Source organism: Pezoporus occidentalis, unplaced genomic scaffold, assembly GCF_034315485.1.
Source record: "Pezoporus occidentalis ecotype Australia unplaced genomic scaffold, CSIRO_AGI_Poc_V1 ctg16, whole genome shotgun sequence".
NCBI lineage: Eukaryota > Metazoa > Chordata > Aves > Psittaciformes > Psittacidae > Pezoporus > Pezoporus occidentalis.
The window spans coordinates 311,199-338,204 of NW_026913425.1; the positions used below are offsets into that span (position 1 = coordinate 311,199).

The 27,006-nt window shown below is 37.6% G+C and overlaps 1 protein-coding gene across 3 annotated transcripts in view; it reads left to right on the forward strand.

Moving 5' to 3' along the window:
* Positions 1-27,006, forward strand: part of KIF2A (kinesin family member 2A) — a 65,366-nt gene that overhangs the window by 19,688 nt on the left and 18,672 nt on the right. For 2 of the 3 annotated variants that reach the window (XM_062612285.1, XM_062612287.1), the window contains exons 2-15: positions 8,561-8,655; positions 10,025-10,144; positions 10,572-10,626; positions 12,619-12,741; positions 13,296-13,396; positions 15,706-15,801; positions 16,569-16,623; positions 19,438-19,600; positions 20,771-20,861; positions 20,997-21,060; positions 22,081-22,172; positions 22,419-22,561; positions 23,243-23,447; positions 26,722-26,832. In XM_062612285.1, coding sequence (XP_062468269.1) covers positions 8,561-8,655; positions 10,025-10,144; positions 10,572-10,626; positions 12,619-12,741; positions 13,296-13,396; positions 15,706-15,801; positions 16,569-16,623; positions 19,438-19,600; positions 20,771-20,861; positions 20,997-21,060; positions 22,081-22,172; positions 22,419-22,561; positions 23,243-23,447; positions 26,722-26,832 — 1,514 coding nt within the window. Of the gene's footprint in view, positions 1-2,317; positions 2,434-8,560; positions 8,656-10,024; positions 10,145-10,571; positions 10,627-12,618; positions 12,742-13,295; positions 13,397-15,705; positions 15,802-16,568; positions 16,624-19,437; positions 19,601-20,770; positions 20,862-20,996; positions 21,061-22,080; positions 22,173-22,418; positions 22,562-23,242; positions 23,448-26,721; positions 26,833-27,006 lie in introns of those variants that run through there. The other variant, XM_062612286.1, reaches the window with a different exon arrangement.

Below are 27,006 nucleotides of genomic sequence, written 5' to 3' on the forward strand. Positions count from 1 at the left end.
GCAAAGAAGTCGTTCAGAACCTCAGCCTTCTCCAAATCCTGTGTAGCCAGTTCTCCTGAGAGTTTCCTGAGGGGGCCTACATTCTCCCTAGTCTGTTTCTTATTTGCTATGTACTTGCAGAATCCCTTCCTGTTATCTTTAATACCTCTATCTAAGTTTAATTCTAACTGGGCCTTAGCTTTCCTAACCTGGTCCCTAGCTTCCCGGACAACATCCCTGTACTCTTCTCATGCCACCTGTCCTTACTTCCACTTATTGTAAGCCTCTTTTTTCATTTGAATTTTCCTCAGGAGCTCCTTATCCATCCAAGGAGGTCTCCTTGCCCTCCTGCTGCACTTCCTTCTGTTTGGGATGCAATACTCCTGAGCTTGTAGCAGGTGATCCTTGAATATGAACCAAGAGTCTTGGGCCCCTCTGCCCTCTAGGGCTGTATCCCAAGGAACCTTTCTAAGCAGGTACCTGAAGAGGCCAAAATCTGCTCTCTTGAAGTCCAGGGCAGTGAGCTTGCTGCACGCTCTTCTTGCTGTCCTGAGGATCTCAAACTCGACCATCTCATGATTGCTGCATCCAGGGCTGCCCTGGAGCCTCGCATTTCCAACGAGCCCTTCCCTGTTGGTGAGCATGAGGTCAAGCACGGCCCCTCTCCCTGTCGGCTCCTCTATTACTTGCAGAAGGAAGTTGTCTTCCACACAATCGAGGAACCTCCTGGATTGCTTGTGCCGGGCCGTACCGTCCTTCCAACAGATGTCAGGGTGGTTGAAGTCACCCATGAGAACAAGGGCCTGCGAGCATGAGGCTTTTCCTATCTGTTTAATGAAGAAGTATCTTTGAAACCAGGCAAGTTCAACAGTGATGCAGTCAGAACTGACTCTAGCATGGAAGAATCCAACGCCACAAACCATCATTCCTGCATTAAAAGACTCTTGTGAGAGATGGGATGGCTGTCATTGATTTCACTGGCAATTGAAGCTTCTGAAACCAAATAAAGGGATGATGTTTTGGGAGGAACTCAATGTAAGGTAATGCACTTTGAAATGTGCTTTAAAATAGAGTACTAAGTCCCCGCCCCCAAAAAGAAACTGGACTTGCCTTGAAGGCAAGTAAAAAACTGAAATGTTCATTTAATTGGGGAAACCACAGAAAACTTGTTTTGAACATAAAGGGGAATTTTACATATTGGCTTGCAAAATAAAAATTCAGCAGAAAACCCCAATGAATCACAATGTGAAAAGATTGGAGATTTGACAGTTATTAGAGAAACAAAAGCTGTGGCAGCAGTGCTGGGATTTAGCTCTAGATAGGTGCTTTAGGGAAGGGGCAGAGTGCAGACAGCTAACAAGTTCAGCTAGACTGAGCATGGCAAAGGACAGTTTAGTGGTTTGGAGTGGATGGGCTTGTTGGTGTTGAATGCACCAAGGGAATGGAAAAAACTCGTGTCCTGTTTGCTGGATGGGGGACACTAAATGTGCTGTTTGTGGCATGTCTGTGTGTGTTGTTGTTTTTCCCTTATTTATTAGTGGACTGTCAGTAAGATCTGTGAACTTTGTTTTTCTAAACCAGTGTGTTTGATCAGGTTTTGCACAGAAATCAGATACATATCTTAGATGGGGATTTTTCTGAGTTTGATAGCTTTCTAGATGGGGTCAAGAATAAGCTAAATTTTAATTCAGAGCTGAAATACACAGGCAGATATGGGAAACTTGATCTGGAGAATACTAGTTTGTTCTCAAAATGCCTGTCTGTTGCACTGTAGAGGTTTACAGAGATCATAAAATGTGGTTGTAACATGCTTCTTACTTGATGGACTTGGGTATTGCTGTAATAATTTAGAGAATAAAAGTGAGTTAGTAGCTAGGGATCATTCACAAAAATGAATATTAAAATACATCTTTATTTTTCATACATAGTTAAGAACTTGCTTTAGAGATAAGTCAGGTACTGCGTATGATAACGCTGTAACTAAGGTAACAGAAAAGAGAACAAGGAAGGCTGGCAAAACCAAAATCTGTATGATTAAGTAAAACAAATCTGGAGTGTAACTGTGGTAGATAAAAACTAAATAGGCTACTTGTTTGATGTTATTTTGTTTCAAAGTTTCATTTATCCACAAGCATGTCCTCTGTTGTGGAGACAAGCATCTCTGACTACTAACTGCTGTTTTTTCTTTGGGGGATTAGCAGCAGGACCATCTGTGTAGTGCAGGGAAGACCATGACAAGCGCTGATCGCTTGCACAGGGACATTGCTGCAGCTAACATTGCTGGAGACACGAAGCCTGGAATTATCTTTCTTCTTGCAAGTCTGGTTACAGGCATTGTTGAGTGAATAGAGGATTATTCCTCACCCCACTGAGCTCTGGAACAGCAAGGAAACCCTTCCATCAGAGTTGCCAGGATTGGAGCCTAGAGCACAGGAGGCTATGTTCTGGACCATGGTAATTCCTGTAAATGCTGCTTCTGGAGATTTGCAGACTCATTTTCTTCCTAATCGTATATACACATATATATATACGCATACATATTTTATATGCAACTTAAGGTTTATATTATGTTCGAAAGAGTGAAGAAAATTTTACTTCTTGCCATTCTACTTTTTGAATTTCAAATGGCAGAAGGTGAAGGTCAATCCTGTCCAGGTGTCTCTAGATGAGAGATAAGTCCCTCATTAATGTGATTAGGAAAATCTCTGCTATTCCACAAATGCTTGTTGCAATCCTTTAAGGGACTGGGCAGCTTCAGTTGCAATGGTCATCCTCAGCAGGACTCTGTAGCAGATGTCAAGCTCTAGCATAGTTTTGCATTCATCTGTGAAACATCTAGTGTTGGTACACTTAGCAAGCTAAGTGCTCTGCTAGTGGACCACTGCCTGAGCTAATATAACACATTTGTGCTCCTAAAGATGTGGCAAGGATATAACATAAAGCTGTGAGTTTCCTTTACTGAGTATTGGGTCTGTTAACATTGCCATAGCCTGGTCCTGCCAAAAATGATTGCCTGGCTTTGAGCTGACAAGACTTAAACAACTGTAGTATAGTCATAGCATAACACTGCCAGGCAGAGTCCTCCTGTTTTTGGGGAGGAATGAGAGGGTCATAGTAGAAATTATGAACCTTTCTTGACCATGGCCTGATCCAGAGCTTATGTGTAGATTTTTAACTATTACAACTCAAAGATATTACTAAAACTTCACAAAACTCTGTATGAGGTCTGTGAGTACAGTGTCTTTGTGGGGTTGAGGAGAGTGTGAAATTTTATGAGAAAGAGTGGGGAAGGCTGTGGTCTTTTTCCAGCCTTATTTCTTGAGTCATCTGGGAGAGTGCAAAGGGGTTTGAGTTACATGTTAGCTGTTTCCTGGGCTGTAATTTAGAAAACATCAACCAATATTTAATACTGCTAGCACAGGTTTTTGAAAAGTATGAAGAAGATGAAAGGACCATTGTTTTAGTACTGTCATTGATCACTGCTTCAAAATTTTGGTCATTTGGAGAAATTTTGCAGATAGAAACTGTTCAGTTTGCTTAGGATAGGGATCTAGGTACAGCTTGGTATTTGCAGTCTGTTGGCAGTGCTACCTTTGTTGATGGTTAGTTAAAATGTTTGATTTAGTCCTGGTTGGTTGCTTTTGCTGGTACTTCCTGAACCTTTTTCTGCACGAATGACTATCCTGAGAACTCTTACAATAGAGGAGACTTATCTGATATTTCTGCAGATGTTTATGCTTGCTTTCTTCTGTTTGTCACATATTCATCAGATGACTAGGAAGGGACGGAATGGAGAATTGATGTTCTTCACTTGTATTGATTAGGGGAAGAATTTTGTAACTTGCATGTATTTTAGGTAATTGTAAAGTATTGGCTTCACATACTTTAGTGTTGCATTGCTGTATTTGCAGAAATATTTTCTGCATTCTCTGGTCAGTAGGAGATAAGCCAGATGCCACGCACTGTATGACAGAACATATTCACACAAGTAATAACCTTTTCAAATAACTTCTCCCTTAGTTTTGAACTGTATAGCAATGGAGTGACTTCCCAGAAAAGGTTTTGCCTGTGATGTGAATTCTAAGTGTGTGAGGAAAGGCACTTGAAATTAAAGAAATGCCAAGAGTCAGCATCTTAGCACTATGACTCTACTTTCTTATTTTGTTTTTGATGTGTGCATGAAGGTAGTCTTTCTGAACCACTTGTTCCTTTTTCTCTTTGTCCTAATGCATGTTTGTGTTTACATAGGCATGTTTACATTTCATATTTTGGTGCTGACTCTAGAAAATGCACCAGAAATCAGGGGTGTTACCTTCAACCATTCTGTGCACATTGATTTGGCTCTTATGCTTTAGTATTTGCAGCTTGGTCTTGCTTTATATGCTAGACGAGGTTTATGCCAGCCTAATTGGTTGCTGGCATTCCTGAATTTCCCAGCTGCTGTATTCAGCTGTGTACTAGAAAAATATAATGGAATACTGTTTGCAGAGAGCAAGAGGCAATTGTAAAGATGTAAATGTGCTTTCTGGCACATCAATAACATGTAACTTTCAGTAACACAAAAGAATTTTTAGGAAAAAAAAATTATGGGTAGATTGCCAGTTTAAACATTATAGTGTACATTTTCTGTTTAAGCTGAGGACATTTTGAGAATATTTGAAAGATGGACATAACTTTTTCTTGTGTTTTTTTTCATTTTTTTTTTTTATTCGGTTCTGATTTTTCTTGTCCAGGGAATGGATGAAATCTGGCACTGAGATGGTAGATTTATTGTGATTCTTTTGTTACAGCATGCTGGCTTACTGTGTTTGTGAGAGAGTTCAGTATTTTCTGTTCATTCATCAGCCTGCTTTCATCTTTTTTTTCCCTTGTTAGGGCAAAGATATAACCTTTTTAAATTATTATTGTTATTCATTCTATGTCAAAAGTAATAGAGCACACGAAAAGGTAATAGGACTTACATGATGGCTGCATGACTAATACAGCGTCACACACCTCAACTGTGAATAGTGCTTTTCCTCAAAATTTATAAGATTTGGTAACATACTGTAGCTTATTATCATTGTATAGAATGTATTTAGCTAAACTTGCATTTTTAATATATTTCTCTTGATTCTGGATTGATGGCTGGATCAAGCCTTAAAACACATTATACCAATCAAGTGTCTTCCAGTTCTCACAGTTTTTGTGTCCCTATATGGCTTGGATAGAGTTAATTTTCTTCCTAGCAGCTGGTGCAGTGCTATGTTTTAGTCTGCAAACAATGGTAATAACACATTGCTGTCCTCCTTATGTGTTATCAGCATGCTCTTTGTGGGAGTGGCAAGGCGGCATTGCTACAGGAAGATAGTAGCTTCTGTTGCTACTTTGCTGATGAACCAGATAGCTAATTGAAAGAGCTCTACAACAGCGTGTTCTTGTACAAAAGAGGTTATTAAATGCAGAGAAATTGGTGGAAAGGTGCTGAGGACCTTACACAAAGAAAACTTGCTCAGAAATGCTCATCTAAGAAAATAAGGTGAGAGAGCATCGTGCTTAGTGAAGCTGCTTTGGCCCAGCCACCAGCAGAATTCAGGCAGAGTCCTGAGGGCAGGATGCATGCCTGTACAACCTCCTTTGAGTGAGGGGAAAGGGAGGAGTGCCTGTGCATGGTGGTGGTCCCTGTCTGCATATCTGGCAGCGCCTTGGTGGGGAATGCAGGACAGACGGTCCCTGCAGCACACATAGCTGGGGCACCGGCAGAATGGTGCTCAGGAAGCACAAATGGAAGTCCTTTATAAGACAAAGCATGGGTCATGGAAATAAAAACGAGTGAATGCTGGGGGAAGGGAGCCAAGTGAAGCAAAGAGAGAGGCTTCTTCTAGGTAAAAAACTCACTTAACCTTCTTTAGTGGTGGAGTGAATGTTATGCTTTGGGCAAGGACAAGCACAGAGGCTGTAAATACATGTGTAATATACCTTGCTGGTAAGGTGTGCACTGCAGATGAGAAAGCAGTACTGCTCATGGAGGCCGGCTGCTCTGTGAACCCCCTTGGTGCTATGCCTTGCATGAATTTCAGTTAGTCTCTTCCTCTGCCCATTGTATTAAAGTACACAGATTTGCTGTTACCTTCCATGATGCTTCCCCGTAGTCACTCTTCTTGCTTAATTTTTAACTAGGTGTGAATGTTTAGGAAGCCTTTGCAATAAAATAAATATTAACAGTATACATTTGTTACTTGTGCTGTTAGGTGGGTGTCCTGTTTTTGACTGGCATAGAGTTAATTTTCTTCCTAGTAGCTGGTGCAGTGTTGTGTTTGGATTTAGTGTGAAAACAGTGCTGATAACATACCAATGTTTGTTGCTCAGTAGCACTTTATTCTAAGTAAGTTTTCAGTCTCTCATGCTCTGCCAGTGAGGAGGGGCACAAGAAGCTGAGAGGGAACAGAGAGAGAACTGGTTGGGTTTAAACTGTAATTCAGGGTATCGGGCAAAGCTTTTCTTCCATTCTGTCCCTCTGCAGGTCCTAAGAGGCTTAGACTATATAAAAACATTAACTGTAAAAAACCTATTAAATTCTGACTGAAATGGTGTCGTGGTTTAAACCCAGTCAGGCAATTTGTTTACTCACTTTCCCCCACTTCTTTTCCTCCCCCTGCTCCCGGAGGGACGGAAAGGAGAATCGAAAAGAATGCAACTCCCACAGGCTGAGATAAGAACAGTTTAGTAACTAAGGTATAACACAAATCACTACTGCTACCACCAGTAATAACAATGATAAAGGAAATAACAAGGGAAGAGAATACAACACCTCACCTCCAGTCAACCGATAACTCACCCCCCAGTCCGACCAAGCACCGACCGATACCTCCTCCAACCCCGCAGTCCCCCAGCCCTTCCGGCTAACTCCCAGTTACCTCCTGGGCATGACGTGCTGTGGTATGGAATACCTCTTTGGTCAGTTTGGGTCAGGTGTCCTGTCTCTGCTTCCTCCTGGCTTCCCCTCCTCCCTGGCAGAGCATGAGACTCACAAAGTCCTTGGCCAAACCAAAACATCATTGTTATCAGCTCTGTTCCCGAGCCGAAAGTCAAAACACTGCACTGCACCAGCTACCAAGAAGGAGAAAAATGACTGCTACTGCTGAACCCGGGACAAATGGCTAAACCAAAAATTTGAAACTATCATCAGAGTGGCTCTGGAGTTCTGGGAGCTTTAGGGAAGGACAATAGAAGGTGCAAGGCAGAAGAGATGCAGGCCGGAGCAGATGGGTAGGGACCATGCTGTTGTTACGTGGCAGTGGGTGCTGGGCAGCAGCAGCAGAACATGCACGGACTGCTCCAGAATGAGAGCTGTACATGGTCTTGGGCATGCGGGGGTTGGCTTCGGGTGTATGGAGTGAGGGATTGCTTGTCTGTGCTATGGCTCATTAAAGGAGGACGTTAGAGGAGCAGTTGCATTTGGCCCGTTTTCTTTAGAAACCCCAGTTCTTGGTAATCTTAGAGCAAAGCAAAGATGTGAAATCAATGTGACACCGGGGTCCTGATCCTTTTGTGTCAGTGCATGATTGTTCTGCTCTTCCAATTGCTCCTTGCCACTGTGCTTAGCAAGTAGGACATAAAATTGCTGTACACTCAGTATTTAAGACGAATCCTTACTCCTGTTGGTTTTATTGTCCTTTATGGGAGCTTGCTGGGTCTTTGACTGGAGATGAATAGGGATGCTGTGGATGGACTCTTCATTAGGGACTGTAGTGGTAGGACAAGGGGTAATGGGTTAAAACTTAAACAGGGGTGGTTTAGATTGGATATAAGGAAGAAGTTCTTTACTGTGAGGGTAATGAGGCACTGGAATGGGTTACTCAGGAAAATTGTGAATGCTCCATCCCTGGCGGTGTTCAGGGCCAGTTTGGTGAGAGCCTTGGGTGAGATGGTTTAGTGTGAGATGTCCCTGCCCATGGCAGGGGGTTTTGAACTAGATGATCTTAAGGTCCTTTCCAACCCTAATTATTCTATGATTCTGAGCCAAAGCAGTGACACCTTAATTCCAGCTCAGCAGTCTGTGTAAGCAGCTGGTTTTAAAATGAGGATTTGTACTGTAGTTGATGTCAGTTTAATTATAGTTAAGTTACCAAGTGTTTGGATGCCCATAAGAAATGGATGTCAGAGTACAATTTCAGTAAGCTTCACTCCTGTATTGGGACATACAGTGTTGTATCAGCCTAGAAGGGGGACAGACAAGCTGATGTGGAACATAACCTTGGGAGACTTTCGGCCTGTGGGAGACTCATGGTGTTGGATTTTTTTCTCTCATGAAAAGAAAGTCTAAGTGATACAGCTTTCATGTGGTATTTTGTTTACTTACCATTTAGTTTTCTATTCATTTTGTTTTTCACTAGTACGCTGACTGTTAGTTTCTCCACTGATGGATCTGGTCTGAGCCATTCCACAGTGTGTGGCCAGGAATCATTTTGTGTTTTATCACCTAAGTCTTTTTAACCCTCTTCTTCCTGCCTCTCTCTGCATGTCTTGGTGCAGGGATGAATATAATTTGTGGAAAGCTTTCCCACCACTTAGTAAGTGATCATTTGTGTTTGCTTTCTAGGCCGAATCCACCAAGCTATGGTGACATCTCTAAATGAAGAAAATGAAAGTGTAACTGTTGAATGGATTGAAAATGGAGATACTAAAGGCAAAGAGGTAAACTTAATTGTTTTGGAACTTTTCTCTTTCTAAAAATATGTAGTCTACACAAATATTGCTTTGGAATTTGTAGTGGAAACAAAAAGAAGGTATAAGTCTTGATTCTTTGTTTACAGACTTTTCTGCATGGAAGCTGCTGGGCAAATGCTGGTTTCTTTTGTATGGAATTTGACTTCCTGAGCTATGTCATAGCTTTTAAGTAGTTATTTTCATCTGATTAACAAAGGCTGACCTCATTATCCTCTTCTTACAAGTAGAAAAATCAAATTTTTGAGAGAAGTGACTTGAGTTTGGACAGGAAACTGGTGTAAAAGCTAGATTAGAAAGATTTTCTTTTTTGTTTAGTATTATTGAGGAACTTAACTGCTAGTTTGTTTACAATGTATGTAGTTTTGGCAATAATTTTCCAGCCTTGCTTTCCTTGAGAAACTGTATCTTTGTGTGTAACGTCTTTGTATTCCCTCTTCCTTTAAATTTTGGACCATGTTAGCCAATTTCAGCTGAGATTTGGTGAAGCATCTTGGAAATAATTGCTCTTCACCAGTTTTGTGAAAACACAGGAAGGAGGAAAAGAAGTGTGAGACGGTCCTGGTGGTCTCATCAGCAGAGCTTGGCCCTCTGGACACAGAGAATGTACAGTAGTGAAGTTTTTGAAAGGTCCAGTCAGGGGAAGTGACAGTCTATAGACACTAAAGCTACTTCAGATTTTTAGAAAACCAAGTTTCAGTAGATTCTGAAGCCAGCTATTTTTAAGATCCTGCCTTTCCCTCCATACATTGTACAGTATTTTGAATGAGAAATTGAAAGAAAAACGAGAAACTGAAATGAATGAGGAACTGAAGGGAAAAAACACACTCTCCCCTGAAACACCACACCACAAAAAATTGAAAAACAAAAAATCCACAAACCAAAACCCAAAACGTGAAAAATTTAACATGGTTTCAACTGTGCTTATATTTCCTGGGTGGTTGTAATTTATCTGCTTATTTTTCACTGCCAGGGAAATTTCAAAGAATTGAGATATCTTTGTGTTACCAAGTATCTTTTGTCTTTTGTGGTAACTGTCAAATTACGACAGTTATACTGTCTACTTTTGTTTTAGTTTAATCAGTTTGCAAAATTATAAGTATCTCCTTGTCATTTTTAGTTCATATCTTTCTTGAAGGGTGTGTTTTCAATACAAAGACCAAAGGTTACACTGTTTTTAGTGAACATAAAACAAGATAATTCAGGTTGTATAATTAACAAATTGTGGGGTAAAAATTGCTAAATACATTTAATGTTTATTCTCAAATGTAGCAGGGGAAATGAAGACGGTGAATATTGTTTTAAGATTCATTAATGTGTTTTATATTCTTTTACCCAGATTGACTTGGAGAGTATATGTTCACTTAATCCAGATCTTGCACCTGATGAAGATATTGAACCTGGTCCAGAGTCACTACCACCACCTGCTCCATCAGCCAAAGTAAACAAAATCCTGAAGGTTGGTAATATCAATGCAACATGTTCATGTTAAACTTGTAGTATTCCTATACATGTTGTTATGTTAGAGTTTTTAACTTCAACTTTTGTGTCTGTGAAGCTATTTGATAACCATGTATCTTTTCCTATGATGAATAGGGGTTTATAAAATTTTTTTAGTAATAGGTTTGGTGGAGAGGAACTGGGGAACTAATATTTATATAACTTAATATATCTCAAGGAAAAAAGGTTTAGGGAGGTTGTATTGAAACAGAGTATATAGTTCAAGTAGTTTTCACCCTAGACTTTCGTGGAGGGATTTGGCAGCAATCACTTCTTTCTATTGCTGATGTCGTGTTATTTTCATTCACTGGAAAGAAGCAGAGGTGGGGCTGCAATTTACATTTTCAGTAAGATGGTGATTGAGTAACATATTTCTTTCTTTATAGACTCGTCGAACTGTGGTGCCTATTAAAAATGACAACCCCGTCAGAGATAACAGAGGTAAATGTTACCTCTCTCAAGGAAGTAAAAAATGTGGGAATATTTTAACCTCCTGCTCATTTAGCACTCCTTAATAGTTCTGTATTTGTCATTCGGCATGTATGCATGTGACAAATAAGACAGGGTACATAGTTCCTACAATTCCTATGCGTACTTAGAAATTTATGCTGTACAACTAGTATTTATGTGCAAGCAATGTAGCATTAGGAAAGTTAAGCTGAATGAACTGAAGGTGCAAAAATTTTAAGTTAATTATGCTACGTTAAAGCCTGTGTGGCTTTTTCCAAGTTAAAGCACCCTCAATTTTGCTTCACTATAATTGAGCATTTCAATATATTTTAAGTAATACATTTAAAATTCTTTCACTTTCAATTTTTTAACTTAGTTTTGAAACAGTCTGTGGGTGCATGTGTATACATTCATTCAAAGAGTACTTAAACTCTGGGGGTTATTTTTCACTCTAAGCTGATTGTGAAAAATCTACAAAAAATTGCTGAAATACAACAGGAGGATAGGTGAAAAGAATATATTGGATTAATACAGATGTAGTGAATCTACAACATGAGGAATAATAGTTACTGTTTATTATTTTCATTTTCTCTGTGTTAGAATTAGCTAATTTGTATTGATAATGGTGGTGATTCTTCTTCCAAATTAATCTACTGTCATTGATTCAGACTAGATTCTAGTCCATCTGTTTAAACTTGAAAAACAAATCGGCTTGCATATCTTGGCAAGTATTCAGACTCTTTTGGTGGATGATTGGGACCACTTTCATCCTTCTTTGTTTGCCTCTGGGGTTGTTAAGCAAATTGGAAATCTCTTAAGGAGCGGATAACTTTTTTCAAACTGATGTGGTTTAAATTTGAGCCATCTTACTGATGGGCTGTCCTCACATATGTTTTGTTTGTAGCAAATGGTCTATTTAGTACGGGATAGTGCTGTAACTTTTTAATAGGTCCTTTTAATAGGTCCTGTGCATCTTACTGTTCAGCCTACATATTTGTCTTTTGTTGTCCTTGTGATTAAAGTTTTTCTCAGCACACCGTCTTATTTTGTGTAGTCAGTTTGTGCTATAAACTAGATCTGCTATCATATTTGGAATGGTCTGGGCATTTGTCTTGTCTGTCCCATGCAATACCTGTTTCCACAGTTGTTGCCATGATGCACAGTGGGCTGGCATTTGTACACAGTGCCATCTCTGGCTGCTAATCGTAGATACCTTCTGTATTCTTCTGTCAGGCTCTATTAGGAGCATGTGCAGGAAACGGGCCAGCTGAAGCAGAGCTGCTTGAAGTAAATCTTTGAAAAACAGTTTAAAGCCCTTAGCTCTACCAAAGTGTCTTGCATGCTTACCACTCCCACTGCATTCACTGAGAACAGACAACAGTGCATCTTCAGAAACTGACATCCTTGGCACATATAGAATCAATGCCTAAATTTGGATATACTGATTGTATCTGTATCCCTTCCAGTACAGTGTCAAAAAGCTTTTTTTTTTTTTCTTTCTTCCATCCACTCGCAGATTGAGCTGTACTTTGCTGCCTTTCATTTGTATCATTTTGCTTCTCCAGAGATCATAGGGTCAATGGGGTGGAATCATTTGGAGCTCTAGAGAATGTGGAACAGTGGGGCTTCTTTTCTTACTAACTTTTTTCATATAATCACAATATAAAGAGAATTCCAGCACTTTAAACTTCAGGACTGAATGTCTCCCAAGTACATGCTTCGATCTAAACACATAGTAAGTTGTACTAATCCTGCAGTGGAGTATTTAAAAATGTGCACATGCAGCATTGTTGCTTAATAATTATCTTGTGTTGGTGTATAACACTAGGATAAAAAAGCCTGCATGCCAAATATCTTTATTAATAGACGTTCTAAATATTTGGAAAGGGGTCTTGTTTTATCTTGCCATAACAAAGCTTTTCAGAATCAGATAGAAATGTTACTCTTCCTTGTCCAGGTAAGCTTTATGCTTTTTTGTTGCAGTGTCTGGTTCTGCACGTGCAAGACCTTCTCAGCTTCCCGATCAGTCTTTCTCCTCTCAACAGAATGGTAGTGTTTCAGATATATCTCCAGTTCAAGCTGCAAAAAAGGAATTTGGACCCCCTTGTATGTAAACCGTGTATCACGGATTCATTCATTCTGGGCATTATGTGTACATTCTTGTGGATTACATTGTCATCCATAAAAGATGACAAGCAGTCCACAAGCGCAGTTGTCTCTGGGTTCCCTGAGGAGCTTTTTCAGAGAGCTGTGGCTAAACAAATATTCATTTTTGTCATAGATGTACTAGTATTTGGAATTTGGTTTTCCTTTATCTTGTTTTAACCGTGACAGTTTTCTTTTTTTTTTTGTTTGCTTGGGCTTTCTTTTAATTCAAACCATGAAATCACATGTAACTGTGCAATTATTTTTTTGATAGTCATTGTCCTTACATTTTTGGTTGTGTACTTACTGTACCTTTCCCATTATTTTTTTCTAATTAACTTTATGAATTTTATAAATTAAATTGCCATAATTATGTATGATAATGATTGCCATAATTATTATATATTGTGTGATTTGCTTGAAAAGATAGTTGATATAAATGCATTCCAAAGATAAATTAATCTAATTGAAATGTTACAGTGTAAAGAAATTTTAATTATATTGTTTTCTTTAAGCGCGTAGAAAATCTAATTGTGTAAAAGAAGTTGAAAAATTGCAAGAAAAACGTGAAAAAAGAAGGTTACAGCAGCAGGAACTTAGAGAAAAAAGAGCTCAGGTTAGTATATTTAGCTTGGATGGAAAATGTATGACAGAAAGTTTGCAGAATTGTAGTGCTTTTTTGACTTTTTATGTATGAACTCTAATAATATTGAAATTAAATGTTTTCATCCTGTATACAAGCTTGACAGATATTTTGGTGCTTGGTTGCAATGCTCTCATAACTATTACTTTAGACAGTTTTCCCCCTATTTTTCTTCCTACAGAAATAATTGCTTACAGTTGCCTATCCTGTTGCATGTTCTTTAAAGATCAAGTACTGGTAACAGATTTCTTGGGGAAAATGTAATACTGAAAATAATCAAACCTCTAGCTTTTAGGTATGTGTTGTTGTACATGAGATGTTGCAACATGATGATAAATGGTTACTTGCGATCTTTGATGCTTTGTAGGAGATCCATTTAATGCTCATTTAAGGCTTGAGTTTTATCATTAACTTTTAGGACTTTTTTTTTTCCCTTTAAAGCCAGTCTATGCATTTGTAATTTAGATGTTCATCATGCAAGCAGGTTGCAGCAAGTTGTTAAAAACTTCTGTGAAAGAAAATGAAGTTGATAATCCTGCGAGAAAAATCTCTTAATATTAAATGACCTTCCGTCGCAGTGATGTAAAAGCTTTAGCAACTAGCGTAATCGTGGTGGCAGTCTTGTGTGTGTTAGTCTCTAAAGAGATACTAGGAATCCGCTACTGACATGCGAAGTACCACCACCAAGTAAATAATTCAGACAGTTTACATCAGGGTTTAATGATGTTTCTAAGTTGACCTAAAATGACCTATGTTGAATTCATGTTCTGTAATTTCCATCTATTTATACAAATGCAAAACTTTACTATGTTTTTATGTCTAAGAAACAAACGTTAAAAATCCCCAAGCATTAAAATACTTAACCTAGCATTACAGCTAAAATTTTATCACTCCTCTGAAGCCTCCTTTGAATCTGAGTCTTAACTCTCTGGATGAGGAAGCTCTGTTTGTCTTGATAATCTATATGTGTCTGTGCTTTGTGTTCCTTTGTGTATACTGATGTGAAATGCAGCAATAATTAGCCAGGTATTGTGTTCTAGTGGACAAGACCCTTAAGCACAGCTTGAAGAATTTTAGGCGAATGCTCTTTCCATAATAAGCAATACTCCTTTCTAGATGTTAGAAAACATTTCAGTGGGAATACATTTTTTGTGGGGACTTACTGTCAGCAGTTTTTAGTTCACTGTTGTCAAGCTGAATAACATTACAGTACAGTCAACTTCTGATTTCCAGGACATAGTCTTAGCTGAGGTGAGGATCAGCTGTGTCACAGGTGCAGGAACATCAGCTGGCTCTCTTTTGGCTTGTTAACACCAGTGCAGTGCTCTCTGAGAGTGCCCCAACCAACTGTGACCCAGAAGGAGTTTCCTATTATTTGAAATCGCTTTTGTAATTTGGGGGGAGCCATGCAAAACTTAAGTAGATAGTTGCACCAGAGCTGGCTATGTATGGCATCATTAGCTTGTCCTGAAATGGTGTAAAAACTAAGTTTCAAGGAGAAGTGGCAGGAAGGATGTTTGATCAGTTCTTCAGAGAACCAACTCAGCTCACAGTAGGCTTAGGCTTAGCAAGGCTTGGAGGGACTCTGTGCAAGGCCTCTTATATATCCATTTGCTGTGGTACTGATGGCTCCAGCTTTAAGGATGGGAAGCCACTTGAGCCCGGTTGTAGCTCAGAGTTGCTTTTATTGGCAAGGGTCTAAGAGTGTTGGAAACTTTTGCAATGCATCCAAGTAACTGTAGGAGTTCAGGAGCAGTAGTAGGATAAAGCTCCTTAAACCAAGTTGGATGCAACAAAGCTGTGTTTGGGGCAGCTGGGTATTGTCACTGTCCTCTGCAGTATGTGTTGTACCTGTGTAATGGAGTGTATCCATCTGTCCATTGGACTGCCTTACCTCTGATTAAGAAGCATTGATCGTGTATGCTATCAGGTGCTGTGCTGTCATTGAGAGGCGTTTTAGTGTGAAGAATCTGTTGAAGGCAGAAGTCATTTCTCTTTCTTGAGTAGTCTGTTAATGGGTCCTCCAATAAAAAGTATTTTCTATTATATGCCAATCAAAAACATTAAATAGAAGGCATGTAATTGTTTTGTGATAAGTAAATCAGCTGCATCAGAATGGAAAAAAGCATTGAACTTGCATATTGGGATGTGTCTGGCATTTTGGAGAAAAAATAATATTTCTGTTAATTTGTGTTTTTCTCATAAATAAATACAGAAGATACTGAAGTTTGTCAGTTTCAATTAAAAAAATATATTAGAAATTATGTTGTTTACTTCCCTAGGATGTTGATGCTACAAACCCAAATTATGAAATTATGTGTATGATAAGAGATTTCAGGGCAAGTTTGGATTACAGACCACTGACAAATGCAGATCCTGTAAGTACCCCAAAAACATAGAAGTTTCTTATCTGTCTGTATTTTTGCTGTGTTTTCCATTTTTTCAATGTGTACTTAATGTCTATAAACATGAAAAGTAAGTAGTTTAATATGTTTTAGTATTCATTATCACATGGGTTTATTTTTTTCAGTAATTTGATGATATAGTAAGTAGTAGGTATTGAAAGTCTAAATTATTATTATGCTATGTTATTCAAATATCCTTTTACTATAAAATTATACCAATATGTACGAAGTAGTCACTCAGTCTCTGTATTATAAATTTTCCTGGAATGCTAGGTGATATGCACAAAGAACCGTTAAGCTTCTCTCAAAAACCTTGTTCAGTATAAAGTTTAATATTTGATCTTTGAAGGTGGTGGGGGATTTGGTTTGCAAAGAAGTCAAAAGATCAGGATTCTTAAATGAAGATTATCAGATCTCTGTGGAAATCAGAGATGGTGATCATTTCTGTCGATAGCATATCTACCCTGTTAGGTCTGGATTTGCTTGAAATATTCCAAGATGCACCTGGGATGCTACAGGACTATATTACTGTCTGCAGGGGTTTTGTTAATGTGTGGTTCTCCCTTTTGGGCTCTTTGCTGTTGTGCAGACACAAAGGGTTTTTCTATGTTAGATGACTCACTGTCTTGAATGTTTCTCTTTGTTTAAATTACTGTTCAATTAATTCAAGAATAGAAGTAAAATAAGTATGCTATTGTATAATTGGGGTATGGTTCACTGAAAGATTATTTCCTTTGCAGATTGATGAGCACAGGATATGTGTTTGTGTACGGAAACGACCACTCAATAAAAAAGGTATGACCATTAAACCATTAGAGATTTTGATGGTGTTTTTGGGTGGGTTTTTTTGTTGTTTTTTTTTTGTTTCCTCTGAAAAGCTGCTTCTGATAGTAATATTATTCATGTTAGAGATCTAGGAATACTGATCAAAGGTGAAACTATTACACTAGTAGTTGCTTGTTAAATATGAGATTAGTATTACAACTTCTTGCTATCTATTCATCAGACTGGAGCCTGTATAAAAAAACTCCAAACAAACAGCTGAGGTTTCCAACTCCAGTTAAATTCCAGTCTTCCGTGAAGTTCTTTACTTTCAGTGGGAAATTAAGAATGGAGATGCTTCTGTTTGAATCTTGTGCTTAAGTAAGCTTTCACTTTGAAATGTGTTTTTCCTTCCCTTTCCTGGTCTAATGGAAGGTGTTTCTGCCAAAGGCAGCGAGTTTGGAACTAGATGATCATTAAAGGTCCCTTCTAGCCCAAGCCATTCTGTGATTCAATGATTCTATATTTTGTTTAGCTAAATGTCTCAAAGAGCATCACTCTCTGAGACAACATGGCAGGCTTTTCTTACTTTTGTACTGTCAGATCTACACATGGAAGATTATCTGGAGCAGATTCAGAGGCAAACATGAGAATTGTGTGGGAAAGGGAAAACATGTTGATACCACTATATCATTAATTTTTGGTGGGTTTTTTTTTGTCTTCCCCTCTCCATGTTGCTACTTAGAATCATAGAATGAACTAGGTTGGAAAAGACCTTTAACTTAGCCTACCTTTTTCCTTCATTTTTACTTTCACTATTTTCCTTTTCCCTCTTTTTTTTTCTCTTGTACCGATCTGAAAAAAATGCATAATCTCAAGAATTCAGTACTTGAAAATACTGTGCACAACCTATTTAATAAGGGTGTTCAATGTACAAGTCTGGTAGGAGTTGAATTTCTGTTTCATCTTTGGAGGTTTCTTAATAGAATATGACTTGGAAATCTTGTGCATTTAGGGGAAACATCACCTTCTCCTGAAGATAGACAAAATGAGGTTATAGTAAATGAGAGCAAGCTGTCATGGAGTGTGAATTTGGATTCGAAGTAGGATTTGATTTTGTGGAATTTGCATATCTTAGCTATTAGTGGTTTAGGCTAATTAAAAAAAATAGCTCAAATTGTTTGTAGGAAGATGAGTGTCTATGAAAAAATGAGGTTGGTATTAAAGTTACTTTGCATTTTCAAAAATAACCTGTAGTGAAATAATCATAGCCATAATCTAGTACCCACATGATACAGTTTTCTGAAAACACACACTTCCTAGGAAACAGTATTTCTCATGCCACGTTTTAAAATTGAAGAATCAAAGACATTAGTGTTTAACTCCCTGAAGAGGAAAAAAAAAATCAGTTTGTTTTGTCAGACTCAAAACCACAAAATTATCACCAGGATCTTTAGAGTTCTCTGTGCCAACTGTTCTGTGGGATTGACTTTGCAGGAAGTAGGTGTTCACATTAGCATTAAGTTACTTAATTTAAATAAAAAGTTTTGATATTTAATTTTTTTTAAATGAAATTAATTTCTTTTGACATTGAGATTTTATTTCAATGACATACGATTGAGAAATTCATGGTGGGTTTCAGAGACAGTGTTCCAAATTTTCGTCAGCAAGGAATGTAACAAATAGCGGGGAGCACATAAATGTCTTATTCCAAACAATTACTCAAGAAAAAACAGCTTTTGACTGCTTAAACTAAAAAGCTTTTGCTGCAAAGAATTTACCGTCTTACATTTCTTCTTATCCCTGTTCCTTATTTCTTTGTGATTACTGCAGAATAATTGCATCTTATTTTATTGCAGAGCAGTTGAAAAAATTATTATATAGTGATTGAATGCATATTTCTGTTGGTGTATAATATTATGCAATGGTAACAATTGTACTGTTTGATCAGCTTGTTAACCAATGAAAAGATTTCTGTCTGACTGCATACAGCCACATCAAATTCCTGAACTGCATGCTTTAAGAAATTTTACATAGAAATGGAAGTAGGACACATGAGTGATCCTGAATGTACACACAAAGGGTCTTTATTTTTGTGCATGTCCTGGATCACTGGGTTCTCTGTTTTGCTGCTTTGTGTATCTCATACAACAATTACCAGTAAATTATAGTGCTGTGTAGTAATTATAACCTGGGACCTCACTGTTGAAATCGTATCTAGATGGCTTTTGGTCATTTCCAGTGATAGGAAGGATTTTTTTTTATTATTTTCAGTATTTTCTGCCTACATGGTAATCTTTAGAAAGGATTTTGCTTTGGAGAAATTCTGTATTAAAGATGTATAGTTTAGGTTACAGGAGGAATACACAAACAAAAATGTCAGTGTAAAATGAAAGCAAAATTCTTCTGGAAGGCTCTGAAAATGTGACTGTAATGTTAAGGATTTAAGGAAAATAAGTGTCCAGTTTGTCCAGTAAAGAAGCTATAAAAACTTAAGGATATGTTAGTAATCTGTAAAACAGCATAGAAGCTCTGAGAGAAAACAGGTGAAATCCTTGGGAAGTGTTGTTATAGAATACATAACAAGCTACAATGATAGTGATAAAATTAATGGTTATTTTCTTACCAGCTTTGTACAGCCTAATTTCTAGCAATTGGTAGGATAGGATAACTAGCCTTCCAAAATGAAATGTGTTATTTAGCAGATTACTCTCTAGGCATTGGAAGCCCTTAATCCAGTTCATTGTTACGTGGAGGAGCTGTGTTATCTGAGATGTTGTAAGAGTATACACAATGAAAAAATGGAAAAAAATGTGTTGCTAGTTAAGTATTTCGCTTATTTTATAGAAACTTTAATGAAAGACCTTGATGTTATAACAATTCCTAGTAAAGATGTTGTGATGGTACATGAACCAAAACAAAAGGTGGATTTAACACGGTACCTAGAAAACCAAACTTTTCGTTTTGATTATACCTTTGATGAAACGTCTCCTAATGAAATGGTTTACAGGTATGTGTATATACTTTTTTTTTTTTGAATCTTCTTTTCTCAAGTGTCTTCCATGTCAATAACTGTGGGCTTAGACCCTTGGTCATTTACCCCTGTTCTCTATGTTATCAGATATATATATATTGCTACCTCTGTTCTTTTACCTGTTTACTTTTGTTTAACTCTATATCCTGAGTTATTAACCTGCAATGTCATCTCCACCTCCATTAACCTCAGTCCAGCTCTCATTTGTTCTCCAACCCTGCCTGGTCTCCAGGCTCTAGTATGTATTGCCTACCTCCTCATGAACAACTTTTTGAGCTCTCCATTTGCCTTAGGCTTATCTTACTAATTAGTGTGTGTGCAGCACCTGAGGAACCTGACTCATGGCTTTTAGTCTTCAGGAAACTTGGAAAAAAAAGGACAGCTCCATCCTCAAAGAACTTATAGATTGCATGTAAGATAATAAAGAGATAGAAACAAATCAGGAGAGGGTACAGAAGGAGTGCAAAGAAAGTGAGAGAGGTTATATTACTGAGATGCTTGAGCTACCTTGGCTACTGGAAGCATTCTGGCTGATGTAATATACGGGTGCATGGAGCTAAGTTATCTTGCTGAAAATATTGAATCTTTCTATTTTAAAAGAACTACAACAACAAAGACATACGTCCATTTTCAGCACCAAGGTATTTGGATCTCCATTTTCTCCTTTTTCTGTTTCATTTCCTCAGCTGGCACAGAATAATGCACACAAGGCTTTAAAAAAATGTGTTTGGGAAGAAAAAAAACATCCCCAAAATTATAGCAGAATTTTAGTATTGGCAAAACCTAAGTATTTATCTGCTTCACTGTCCTACTTTTAATTCTGTCTTTAGGAAGCTCCAAACTCTATGTAGTGAGCTATGCTGTGGTACTAAAACAAGGGTTTTTCTTTTTTTCTCAGGGTTTAAAGGAGGATAATATTGTTGGAAAATAAATGTGTGAGATCTTGTAGCTTTTCTCTGTTTGGGATATTTTTATGCCTTGGGGCTGGTAGTCTCTTTAGTTCAGGAATTAATGTAGACATGTCCTTTGTCCCCTCAAAGTAGAGGACCAGTTTTGTCTCTTCTGGCCTTTGTAATTTATAAATTTATAGCGATGGCACCTTAAAATAATTCAGTTTCTTAAGTACTGTTGATTTTTGCACTTAAGGTTTACAGCTCGACCATTAGTGGAGACCATATTTGAAAGGGGAATGGCAACTTGTTTTGCATATGGGCAGACAGGCAGTGGAAAAACCCATGTAAGTATTTTCTTCTACATGTAAGCAAGACATTTCTTTTTATGTATGGTACACTTAGCTAAGTTCTAATAAGTAACAAATATGTAAGTTTCAGTTCTGTGATTTTATTTATTTATTATTTTTTCTTTTATTTAGACTATGGGTGGTGACTTTTCAGGAAAGAACCAGGATTGTTCTAAAGGCATATATGCGCTTGCAGGTGAGACCTTACTCGCTTGTTGACTTTTTGCAGTCTAGTTGACATCAGTAAATATTCTGCTCCCTGAAGTACAAATATAAAAGTCTACATAAACCCCCCTACATATGCCCCTCTGCTCTGCTCTCATGAGACCCCACTTGGAGCAATGTGTGCAGTTCTGGTGTCCTCAACATAAGAAGGACATGGAGCTGTTGGAGCAAGTCCAGAGGAAGCCACGAGGATGGTCAGGCGGCTGGAGCACCTCCTGTATGAAGACAGGCTGAGAAGTTGGGGCTGTTCAGCCTGGAGAAGAGAAGGCTGTGTGGAGACCTCATAGCAGCCTTGCAGTATCTAAAGGGGGCCTGTGAGGATGCTTTAAAAGGGACTCTTCATCAGGGACTGCAGCCATAGGATAAGGGGCAATGTGTTTAAAACCTAAACAGAGGAAGTTCAGGTTAGATACAAGGAAGAAACCTCTGCTGTGAGGGTGGTGAGGCATTGGAACAGGTTGCCCAAAGAAGTGGTAGATGCTCCATCCCTGGCAGTGCTCAAGGCCAGGCTGGATAGCATCTTGGGTGACATGGTCTAGTGTGAGGTGTCCTTGCCCATAATAGGGGGGTTGAAACTAGACGAACTTAAGGTCGTTTCCAACCCAAACCGTTCTATCATTCTGTGATAGTTGCGTTACAGTGGAGCTTTGGTAACATCAAAAGTAGTTCCTAGATGGGTAGCTTTTACACAGTAAAGTAGATGTATATATATAAAAGTAAATAAATAAAGTATATACACAGTAAAGTAAATGCATATGTATAAAAGTGTAATAATAGATGAGTAGTTAATTTTGTAACTTTAGAGTCTTTTGCATCTTGATATAATGTGGCAGTTTAAACTGCAATGTTTTGGGCTTGATTTGACCTACCATATCTGTTATACTTGCAAAATATGGCAGATGCTGTAAAATAGACTATTATGCATTAATGAGTCTTCACTTAATGAAAATACATAATGAGATTTCTTTCTATTCTGTAAATATATTGACAGCTCGAGACGTCTTTCTCATGCTAAAGAAACCAAACAATAAGAAGTTAGAACTCCAAGTGTATGCAACATTTTTTGAGATCTACAGTGGTAAGGTGAGTACCTGATCTTTCTCTAAGGAAGGGGAATTTCTCTTTCACAAACAAGATTTTGAGCTTGTCACATAAGTTTTTTTGTTTTCCCCTATTTGTAGTAAAAATTGTATTTCAGATAATTCCTTATTTACTTCCTTTACAGTTATGTTTTCCATGGAGTGCTTTGCATATTTTGATACAGGATTTGAAACAGAAGCATCTTTTAAAGCTTCTCTTTAACTGTTTTGTTTTCCTCCACTTCCTAAGGTTTTTGACTTGTTGAACAGGAAGACAAAATTAAGAGTGTTAGAAGATGGTAAACAGCAAGTCCAGGTGGTGGGATTACAGGAACGGGAAGTTAAGTGTGTTGAAGATGTTCTTAAGCTTATTGATATAGGCAACAGCTGCAGGTATCTCCCATAACTTACAGCAGTTTTTCATTGTACATTAAAGGTTCAGAATAAGAATATTTTTGGGGGTCTCTTTGTAGTGATGGCTTTTTAATGTGGGTGTTTTGATGATGTTGGCTACAATTTAGGAATCTGCCTACTTTTTAAATAAATGGTTAGAGTTTCTCTGTCTCCTAGAGAGAAATAACTGATTTTTCTACAGTATGTGAATTGCATGCATTATGTAAGCATCTCAGTGACTTAACTTCATGTGATTTGTAATCTGGAATACTGCCAGATTCTTCACCTCTTAAAGGCCTTGATATGTAGTGACAGAAGCTAAGTATAAATTTTTTTTATATTTTTTTAAGAACCCAGCTTCACTGTTTTTAAAATCAGCCTGGTACAAAGATATCTGCCAGATCAGATAAAAGTGCCAGTGGCTTCCTACATGTAAACTCGGAGGTAAAACTGATCTTCCATTTATAGTTGAAGAGATGAAACAGGAGTATAATTGTGCTGTGTACATCCAGTTATTAGGGTTGTATTTCTAGTGTCCACAACAATGTTAGACATGCTGCCAACACATGTAAGAAAATACAGGACTCTGCTGTGAAAAAAATAATGTTGAGGTTATTGTGTTTAACATGTGTGGTTCTTCACCTGTTTGTATGTTCTTCCTTTCTCTCCTTTTGTTTAAAGGACATCTGGCCAGACATCTGCAAACGCACACTCATCTCGAAGCCATGCAGTGTTTCAGATTATTCTCAGAAGGAAAGGCAAATTGCATGGTAAATTTTCTCTGATTGATTTGGCTGGCAATGAAAGAGGAGCAGATACTTCCAGTGCAGATAGGCAGACTCGATTGGAAGGTGCAGAAATTAACAAGAGCCTTTTAGCACTCAAGGTAAGTGAAATGTTTCTGTTGCCTTTGAGTAGGTGAAAGCCTTCTACAGAGAATAGCAATGACTACGAAAATGAGTGTTTTTGCAGGCTTTGCTGTTCTACATTGTCGACTGATGTGACAGGTAAAATAATGTATTGATTTTTCTGCTAAATGCCTCAAGGAACACTTGATAATTACCAAGTAGAAATATTGCTGAAATGTGCTATTGACTTGCACATAGTTTAAAAAAGGAAAAAAAAATCAACAAAAATTCCTCCATGGCGGAGTTTAAGGCTTTAGTGATATATATCTAAAATAGGAGGAACAGATGTCTGAATTTGCTGCTCAAGATCTGAAATACTAACTGGGAGTACTTTACGGTTCTCAATATTTTTGTTTTTTCTTAATAAAAAGTTAAAATAACCTTTACAACATATTTATTTACTGTTAGTTACTTCCCTAAAGCAACAGAACATCCATAAAGAACTAACAAACAGATCAAAATGAAACTTGAAAATTGGAATCCGTTCTTGACTAATCTTCTTTACAGCAGATTGTCTCATGCAGTCACTTTATAGATTTTCATACATCAGTCCAGAACATATCAAGGCAGCTAAGAATTATTATTTAAACACTCACATGCCTTGTGTGTGTGTTTGATAATGCTTGGAAGAGGTTTAGTCTCAATCAGGAAAGTAATATTTTAATCTTAACTGGGAAGACTAATCTTGAATATCACAGAATTTACCTCTGTTGCTGGTTAGCTTTGCTTAGTTTTACTACTGTCAGCACCAGCACTGTGGTTTTATATTAAGAACTGAATCCCAAAATCACCGTGCTTACTTTTTATCCCCAGTATAAGCTTGGAGAAGACTGGTGTCTGACTAAGCAAATCTCATAAAACACCACAAAATTGTAACTTATAATGTGTCATTACAAAATTGTATGGCATGTTGAAAGAGTAGAAGCAGCAGTTCCAAAACTGTGGCCTGTTTTGACTTAACATCAAAGTAAATAATGAAGCAAGACTGTTGATGTTATCACACGTTTCCAAATGTAATTAAATAAAGCTGATTTGTTCTGGGGGGGGGTTGGTTTTTATTTTTTTTATTCCACTTGTTGATGTTGTACTAGCTGCTACCTTCAGGGCAATACCCATACAATATACTTGGTTCATTTTCATTCAACTTGACTTTTTAATTACAATGAAAGGTTCTGCTGCTGCCATACTACTGGTTGTGATCTAAATTATACGGGGAAGGGGAACTAAAAACAAGTTGGAGGTCTTAATAGTGGTACAAGAAGATAGGAGTTTCTCAATGATATGTTTTTGCTTTTTTTTTCTATTGCTAAAAATATTGCGCAGCTTTTTCCATTTATATTCAAGACCCCTGAAGTTATTGTCAAGTTCACGTTAAACTGCTGTGTTCTAAGGAGTGGCCTTTGGTGCTTATCCATGACTTCCTATTTGCATTTGGCTATCAGTCCAGTGCTAATCTGTTCACATTTTTTGTGGAAGTTGCTTCTGTAATGTCTCTACATGGAAGTAGTGTTGTCATTTTGTTACCTGGTTTTCTGAGCTCTAATGAAAAAGCAGAAGTAGTTAAAAATTCCATTAGTTTTAGAAGCTGGCAGTTTCCTCCTGTGATCCTCTTATTAATAAGGAGATAATCCAATTCTAATTTTTCAGGAGTTACCAACTAAAAGTGATTAAAGTAAATTAAAATATCATAATTGTCAGTTGCCATATCAGTAATTCAACATACACATGCGTTACTGTTTTTCATTTGTAATATCACTTGTTGAAAATCTCTTGCCCCTCTTTGTATCTAATAATCTATCTAATAATCTTTTTCCTTATGTATGTATAGTATTAATGCACAATAAAAAAATCAAGGAATGCACTGCCTTGCATGCCTATACTGAGTCTTTTTTCTAGCATTTGCGTGTGAAATTCACGTTCAACAAGCTTTAGTCTTTATCTGAGCTGTTTCCATTCTGTAAAATTCAGCTGATGAGTTTTTCAGTAATTGCTTCAGTTAAAACCAGCTTGGTTTTGTTCTGTTCTGTATTATGGCAGTTTTACTCTGATCCCATTTTTAGTTCTGTTTTATGCTGTTCACTGTTGCAATGCTTTCTTGGATTATCAGCCTGCAGCTTCTAGTTTTTTGGAAGAAGTTGTTCCTAGGAAATTTCAAAAAGCCGCAAGGTTATGGCTGTAGCTGAAGGGTTAGCTGAACTACTGTCAAACTATTTGTGTAACACAAAAGCCATTTAATCTGTTAGTGTTGCTAAAAGCTTAGCTCTAGTTTGAAAAGATTCTGAAGTACTATTGTTCAAAGAAGTTTTGTTTCTAGATACGTCAAAACCGTACCATGCATCTGAACATAACCTGTACACAAAATACTAAGGCAAAGTTAGAAACTGGAATTAATGAGCAAGATGTGGAGATGATGACAACACCACAGAAATTCAAATTTAAACTTCCTTTGTGTAAGAAGTAACTTATTAACTGATGTTAGAGCTCTGAGTGGGCAGAAGAAATGTTTAGATTAGCTTGGTCTTGGTTTGTTCTGTTGTGTTTAGTTGCTGCTGCAACTTCTGTAGTTATTTTGTAATATTTACATCTGTACAGTATTTCTCACTGGAATGTGCCAACCAATTGCAAATGCCAGTTTAGCCCCGTACCTTTTTAAGTGAAAGAGGAGACCTATCTCTGTTTATTCATATGAGGAGTATTTTAAAACAGGGAATGACTTGTGTTTTTAAGTGTCTTCCAACATCAGGTACATCAGTAGAGAGCTACTGGGTTTGTGACCTGTGGAAGCTTTCAGAGGATTCTGAGCTGTAAAGAAAGTCAGTGGTAGAGCCAGAATCAAAGCTACTGCTTTTAATTGGCAGAGTTAACATGTGTCCCTGTGCACGCTGCTTCTGCTAGCGGAGGTTATAGATCATTCTGGCTTTTACAGCTGATAATCAGAAATTTAACATCAGCACTGATTTTTTTTTTTTTTTTTGTTCTTGTTTTGTTCTTGTTGGATACAGCAAATGTAAATATTTTGCATGAGATTCAGAAAGTTTGTAGGTTCCTAAGTACATCTTAATTTCCTGTGTCTCTGCTGTGATGTAATGTGAAAACTTTTAACACTTCATGAATCCAAGTTTTAATGGTAAATTTTAATGATTTTTGGGGGACAGCGACGTAACTAAGGCATGTGTATAATGCTTTTCAGCTGTATTTGTATTTATTCAATACATGTTAAGTTAAAATACATAAGCATGTTATTTCTTTCAGGAGTGCATTAGAGCCTTAGGCCGAAATAAACCTCATACACCCTTCAGAGCAAGTAAACTTACTCAGGTGCTAAGAGATTCATTCATCGGAGAAAACTCCCGTACCTGTATGGTAAGTTGATTTAACTGTTTGTTCTAACAGTTATAAAAAGGAAAGACGCTGGGAATTTAGGCAGTTTTAAACTGTTCTGTTCAAAATTGGTTGCTTGCTACTGACAATGTTTTGGACTTAAATTTGTCCGCTAACACTATGTGTAATGAGACTTTCAGCAGAGGCAGTTCAGGT